General features: G+C 38.8%; 1 protein-coding gene across 1 annotated transcript in view; it reads right to left on the reverse strand.

Moving 5' to 3' along the window:
- The window catches only part of LOC101859013, a gene marked incomplete in the record, with an annotated part of 26,275 nt that overhangs the window by 12,416 nt on the left and 5,762 nt on the right, over positions 1-8,097 (reverse strand). The window contains 2 exon segments of the mRNA XM_005098097.2: positions 185-316; positions 4,813-4,959. Of these exon segments, the coding sequence (XP_005098154.2) occupies positions 185-316; positions 4,813-4,959 (279 nt within the window).

Raw genomic sequence — 8,097 nt, forward strand, 5'->3', positions numbered from 1 at the left:
AATAATAATAATAATAATAATAATAATAATAATAATAATAATTATTATTATTATTATTATTATTATTATTATTATTATCATCACTATCGTTATCGTTATCATTATCAGTATCAGATCATTTCTATTATTATATTAAACAGGCGACAACGACGACGACGACAACATCGATGGGGAGGCGACCTACGTCAAGAACTGCGAAATTGTTCACACTGTCGTAGTTGCACTTGATTTTGATGCCGTCCTGCGACTGGATGTTCACTGGGGTCTCGAACCACGGTCCATCCACATCAAACACCTCTGTTCCCCACTCTCTGAACTAGTCATAAAAAGACAACACAACGATGTTATTAAGAAACTATGTACATAAAAAAAGAGCAAAATTATTAAGACTAGGTGGTATAAAACAACGTAAGATTGTATATTATGACATAAAGCAAGTCAAGACTGGTTCTAAGAAAAACAAACAAACAAACATAAAAGAGACACCACAAAGATGTAAGAAACTGTGTACATAAAAGAGGGCAAAATTATTAAGACTAGGTATAAAAAAGATGTATTGAAGCACAGAAAGATCTGTATTTATGCTTCATAGATTATTCTCTGCCTGTGAGATCATTGCCGAAGAGCAGGCAGGCTTTAGAGCAGGGCGCAGCACAACAGAACAGATCTTCAACCTCAGAATACTGTGCGAGAGGTACGTCCAACACCAACAAAACCTATACCATATCTTTGTGGATTTTAAAAAGGCTTTCGACAGGGTCTGGCATGCAGCCTTATGGGCAACCATGAGGAAATATAACATCAACGCCAACCTGATCAACGTCATACAACAACTATATGACAAGGCCTCCAGCGCAGTCTACCTCAACGGCAGCATGGGGGATTGATTCAGAACAACGGTCGGGGTGTGGCAAGGCTGTTTGCTCTCTCCCACTCTCTTCAACATCTTCCTAGAACGAATAATGACTGACACTCTGGAAGACCACAATGGAACAATCAGTATTGGAGGCAGGACAATCACTAACTTGCGTTTTGCCGATGACATCGACGGATTAGCAGGAGAAGAACAGGAGCTCGCCACACTAGTGGAGCGGCTGGACACAACCTCAGCAGGCTACGGCATGGAGATCAGTGCCGAGAAAACCAAGTTAATGACCAATAACACCAATGGCATCAATGCAGACATCAAAGTCAGGGGTGAGAAACTTGAGACCGTCAACAGCTTCAAATACCTCGAATCTATCGTCTCAGATGAAGGCTCAGGACTAGAAATTCTCTCCAGAATCGCGCAAACAACAGCTGCTCTGTCAAAACTGAAGCCTATTTGGAGGGACAAAACATCACGCACAGCTAAAAAATTAGACTAATGCGCTCACTGGTCATCTCAATATTTTTATACGCCTGCGAGTCACGGACACTAACAGCAGAATTAGAGAAAAAGATTCAGACCACAGAGATGAGATGTTACCGCAGACTCCTTGACATCTCGTACAAAGACCAAGTTTCAAATGCTGAAGTACGAAAGAGAATCACCAACGCAGTGGGGCAATATGAAAATCTACTGACCACAGTGAAGAGACGAAAACTAAAATGGTATGGGCATGTCACAAGATCCACAGGACTAGCCAAAACAATCCTGCAAGGAACCGTACTAGGAAAGAGAAAGAGAGGAAGGCAGAGAAGGAGATGGGAGGACAACGTTACAGAGTGGACAGGAAAGACTATGGGTGACAATCTGAGGAGAGCAGAGGACAAAAATAGATGGCAAGAGCTGGTTTTCCAATGCAGTGGTACCCCAACGGTTGCCCCAACCACGGGATAAACGAAGAAGAAGAAGAAGAAGAAGATTATTCAAAGGCGTTCGATAAAGTTAGACATGATGAGCTATTTAAAATACTGGAAAAGCTACACAAAGATGGACACGATCTGAGAATTTTAAAAAATTGTACTGGGACCAAAACGCTGCTGTACGAATTAATGGAGAATACAGTGAATATAAGCAGATTAGGCGAGGAGTGAGGCAAGGATGTGTTATGTCACCAGACCTCTTTAACATGCACAGTGAAACAATCCTTAGAAACATAGAAGAATGCCCAGGCCTCAAAGTTTATGGAGAAAAGATTAGTAACATCAGGTATGCAGATGACACGGTTTTGATAGCAGGCTCCGAAAAGGACCTTCAATTGCTTTTAGATACTGTTGTAAAAAAAGTGAACGTTAAGGATTATTGTTGAATGTAAAGAAAACAGAATGCATGGTAATATCCAAAAAAGCAGCAAATCCTAGTTGTAATCTCATTAACAAAGGTGAAAAGATCAAAACAAGTCCAACAGTTTAAATATCTAGGATATATGATAACATCTGATGCCAAATCTTCCGCAGAAATAAAAAGGAGAACTGCAATGGCTAAGGTTAGTTTCAATAAAATGAGCCCAATCCTGAAAAAAAGAAACATATCAATGAACATCAAAATGAAAGTCCTGAAATGCTATGTTTGGTCAACCCTTCTATATGGTTGTGAATGCTGGACAATCACTAAAGACAATGAAAATAAAATAGAGGCAACAGAAATGTGGTTTCTTAGGAATCTGCTAAGAGTATCGTGGAAAGAACAGAAATCAAATGAGGTAGTGCTTGATAAAGCCCACGTAGGAAGCTCAATGTTAAAAACAATCAGGAAACGACAAATGCAGTTTTTGGGACACCTGAATAGACATAAGGGTCTTGAACATCTAGCTCTCACTGGCAAAATTGAGGGCAGCGAGGCAGGGGTAGGCCAAGAAAAACATACGTAGGGAACCTAAACAAATGGGTAACAGGGAAAGATCAGGGAAACGTAGCTTTTCTGAGAGCATCCGAGTAAAGGAATGAAAGGAAAATTATGATCGCCGATGTCTGTCGCAGATCTGGCACTGGATGATGATGATGATAAAAACAACATAAGATTGTATATTATGACATAAAGCAAATCAAGACTGGTTATAAGAAAAAAAAAACGAACAAACAAACAAACAAACAAACAAACAAACAAACAAACAAACAAACCCACAGAGATACACCAAAGATGTAAGAAACTGTCTAGATAGAAGACAGACAATTAATTATGAAGATAAGGCTTAAAAAAACGGAAGATTGTATATGACATTAAGCAATTCAAGAAGACTGGTTATTAGGAAACCATTGAAGATCAGTCATAAGAAACACATTTTGATAAAGACTTGACATAAAAATGAATGAACACAGTGGGCGGGAAATACAGGGAGAGAGCACATAACATCAAACGAAGGAAGGCATGACATGAAACTACTGAATACTGGAGATAAAACAAAAGAAGATTGCACATCGAACACATGAAGACTGAACATAAAAACACATAAAGATTGGACAAAGAACAAACCAGCGTTGAACATAAAATACACGAAGACGCAACATAGAACAAGTGAAGATTGGATATTAAAAAACCCCGAAGGCTGTACATAAAAAATATAATTATGAAGACTGTTCATAGAACAGTGTATGAAGACTGGCCATAGAACAATGTATAAAGCCTGGACATAAAACAATTATGAAGACTTTACATAGAACAAGGAATGAAGACTGACTAAAAACGAATGAAGACTGAACATTTTAAAAAATCAACAATTTAACTGGTCATGAAAATGCAAGACTGGACGAAAAAAAACAAAGAAAGACGGCACATAGAACAAACAAAGACTGGATATCATACAAACGGAGACTGAACAGTAAAAAAATAACGACTTGACACATTATTATGGAACCGTAGGATAAATTAGATAGATAGATAGATAGATAGATAGATAGATAGATAGATAGATAGATAGATAGATCGATCGATAGATAGATAGATAGATAGATAGATAGATAGATAGATAGACAGATAGGTAGATAGATAGATGTATATGTAGATCGACAAATAGACATATTAGATATATTATGTAGATAGATAGATAATATGAGGACAATTACTATTCACAGATGGTCACACAAACAGACAGCCAAACGCTCAGGCAGAATAATAATATGCATGTGTGTATGCATGTTTGTGTGTGTATGTGTGTGTGTGCGTGTGTGTGTGTGTGTATGTGTGTGTGTGTGTGTGTGTGTGTGTGTGTGTGTGCGTGTGTGTGTGTGTGCGCGTGGTGAAACACTAAAGCAATGAGCCCGGATCTGGACGATAAAGATGTTTCTTACCTTATCTTATCTTATCTGATCTTATTTCATCTTATTTTACCCCACCAGGGCAAAGCTACTGACTAAAGTTGTTTCAGGCCATTCTCAAAAGGGGGATATTGACATGCTTTTATACACAGTAGAATAGTACATGGGCTGATTTATCAATGTCATGCTCATACTGAGCCAGAACAGCATAAGAGGAACAGCTGCTTTTTCTTTCCTCATACTTACCATCATCATTTTCCCTCTACTTTTTCTGTATGTTTGGCATTCTCTTGTGACCTGCTATTTCCGGGGTGCCATGATAGTCGAAACAGACTTTGTGCTGTTGAGGCTAGAGAGGTGAGCAGAGAAAGCTTGCTTCCCCATTTGGACTTCTCTGTTGACATCCGGTCCACGCCTGGGCGCTTATATGACCTTATTATGCAGTTGCGAGTGCCGTAAAACCTTACAAAAACTTATCTTATCGTATCTCACCTCATCTAATCTTATCTTATTTTACCATGTAAACACCGTTTTCGGCAATTTCCCCTGTCCTGACGGTGGCACCAATAGTAAATTTATAGGATCTGGTCATTACAGATGAATCTTTTCTTATCTTATCTTATCTGATCTTACCTGGTAAACACCGTTTTCGGCGAATCCCTCTTTCCTGACGGCTGCTCCAATATTATTGTTAGAGCCCTTGGTCCTCGTGATGTTGCACGCGACGTCAAATCCCGCGGCGTAGAACTTACCCTTGAATTTTTTATTCCATCCGTGAACCTACCAAAACACAGAGGAGACTGAAATAAGTAAATAAATGTGTCGCGCGCGCTCCTACGACCGCATGTATTTACGAGCGCCGTAAAACATTGACCCAAAGAAAAAGCAAACAGTGTTCACGTATTGGAGACAAAACAATGAATATGATATACAATTATGGCAATCTCAATCGGCACTGATATAAGCTATAAGCCGCATTTTATTCAACATGCAGTGGTCTCAGCAACTGTAGTGGAAAGCGCATAGAGCTTGCTGTAGAGCGGGGTTATATCCCTATAAAATTGCTATTGAATTAACAATTTATTACTAGCTGGGCCCCCTTTCGATGAAAGGAATGACCGGTGCATTAACATCTACTGAAAGTCATTGGCCGACTATATTTACACTCTACTGGAATGGAGCAATAAATTATGAAAAAAAAAAGAAGAAAATCTAGATCTTTACTCTCAAAACAAAATGCGCCTGGCGAAATATCCCTTCCGGCATCCCCGCTATGAAGGATAGCTACGCAGATTTGTTTCGTTTCTCAGTGGAATAATCACACAAAGGCCAAAGAAGGACGGGAATTTTTTGTAAAATATATTTTTGTTAAATTCAGGAAATTGATAATTAAAAAATCGACTCCGTCATGGGGACCTATCTATCTTTTAGCAGATACTTGCCAACATTCAACTCTGTAGTTGTCATAGTTTTATGGGGAAAAGTGACACATGTATTTCTAAGCTGCCAACTATATAATATACTATTATAAGAAAAGCGAGTGGTCGGCGAGAGCTCTGATGTTATAGTTTGTTCCTGCCCCCCTGTCAAACATCTATAACCCTTCCTCTTCTTCTATTATTAATATTATTATAATATTCAATGTTACTCTCTGGTAACTCTAATCTTTGGCACTTGTGCAACCTATTTGTGTTGCAAGTACAATAAAACTATAACTAAAACTAAACGAGAGAAGAAAAGTAACCGTTCTCGTTTTGTTTCCTGTTATTCATTTCTTCAAGCTCATTTAGGCACCGGGCTGCTTCGACTTTTTGCCACTCATAGCGACCACAGAATCCCAGCAGAAAAACGAAGATCCTACGTTAAGTAGACTATAGCTGTTCTTGTGAATCAAACTCAAATCATACGTAGTCTGAGGTACAGCGACTAGGTTCTTAGCCGTTGCAAACAAGGAGACCTGGCCAAGTAGCTCGGTCTTTCTACTGGGGGTGTTTGTGTACCTCTATCCCCGGTTGGTGCATACAGGCCAAAATGACCAAAAATGTGTAGATAGAGGCGTAAAAAAATATCTACATTAAACACACACACAAAATAAAATACCTGATTTCCTTTGCGTACTACTTATTGGCCAAGAGCCTTGCGCTTCAAAATGAACGAGGGAGAATACTAAGTGTATTATTCTTGAGAGTAAAGCTGTCTAGGTCACATCCCCTGAATAACATGCTCCGTTGTCTGCTTTTCGAATTATTAAAAGTGACACGATTAGTGGAATCAGGCGCTTGCAACTATTTGGGAACATTCCTGAGATATTGGTATCTTCTTAATAAAATTTTGTTCATTTTTCTGGCTTTTGATAAAAAAGAAAATAGCAATCTTTCTGTAATAGAAGTTGAGATATCAGTGATTGAAAGAGGTTACGGTTCTTTTGGTGTCAGAAGTAAAAATTAAGTAACTTGCGAAGGAAATAACAGCCAAAGTTTGTTGACTTCAAAAGTTTGAGTGACCTTGGAAACTGTAATTTTACTTTTTTACGTTTCTAATTAGCTAAATAAACGTTTAAAAAAAATCCAGACGGAAAAGTGTTTTAAAAAGTTGCACACGCAGCGCAAGATTGCTGGTTTGTTCGATTTTACAATCTTAACGAGCTTATCACGATGTCACATAAATATATTACACTTTCATGATTACTTATCAATTCCTATTTTCAGAAAACAAAAACAAACAAAGAAACAAAAATGAAAAAACAAAACATAAAAACCCCCATAAACTAGAAGCAACAACAACAACAACAATAAAAATCCCGTTGTATCCGCCTCGGTAAGGGTCGACTCAACTTCTAAGAACAACAGTTTGGGTTGGAGGTCGGCGTATCCTCTGATCTCGTTTGCTCCTTCTTTTCTATCAAACATATATTATTATTATGCCTATCTCTCCTTCCTCTTGCACAAAATTGCTCTCTTTTAACACCTCTAATCTGTGGCACTGTGCTACTAGTGTCGTAAACTTTTGCTAGGGGGGGGGGGGGCTCTCGTGGTCTTTGGTTACGGTGTTTGCTCGCATTTTATAGGTCCCGGGTTCGAAGCTTGACAACGGGGGGACACATTTTCTTCTCTAAAAATGTACTCTTTTCACTTTTCCTGGTCTTTGATCATGTTCTGTCGTCTGCTTTGTCTCTAACTTCTGCCTCCCCCTCCCCCCCCCACCTCATTTTCTCCTCCTCTGGGCTCCTGACTCATTCTGGTACCCTTCTACTGCGACTCCTTGGCTCCTTACTGCTGTCATTAAGTCACATCCATGATCTTAGGAAAATAACATCTATCACCTAGCTTTGTCGGATAAGGGCATACAAATCTTGGAATTTCTGTGTGCAAGCTGCGCACGTCAAAGACCCCTTGGTGGTCCTTAAATGAATGAAATGCTCCGGCCGCCACAAAGAAAAAAATCAACAATAATTCCTTCCAAACTGTAGACGCCAATACATTTTAATTGGTTTCGCGCTCTCAGTCGACCGTATGCAGTTACGAGCACCGTGAAACACGTACCAACGAACTCTTTCTATAATAATAATAATAATAAATAATAATGGATTGCATTTATATAGCGCATATCCACTTATGCAATGCTCTATACGCTGAACATGATACATATTATGTATTTACAAATCAATTTTAAAGGCACATAGTGTTACATGCTCGTGCACACACATATTCACGCACGCACCGCACACACATACACACATACGTACACACATACACACTTACGTACATATGCACATAAGCACATACAAACTCACAACGATCTACACCTTGGATGGATTCTGTCTAATCGAAATATGATGAAAATAGAAATGCTTTTAGTTTCTTCTTAAAAATTTCTAGATTTTCTGCTTCTCTGATAGTTTTTGGAAGCCTATTCCAA

The sequence above is a fragment of the Aplysia californica genome, unplaced genomic scaffold, assembly GCF_000002075.1.
Source record: "Aplysia californica isolate F4 #8 unplaced genomic scaffold, AplCal3.0 scaffold00172, whole genome shotgun sequence".
Lineage (NCBI taxonomy): Eukaryota > Metazoa > Mollusca > Gastropoda > Aplysiida > Aplysiidae > Aplysia > Aplysia californica.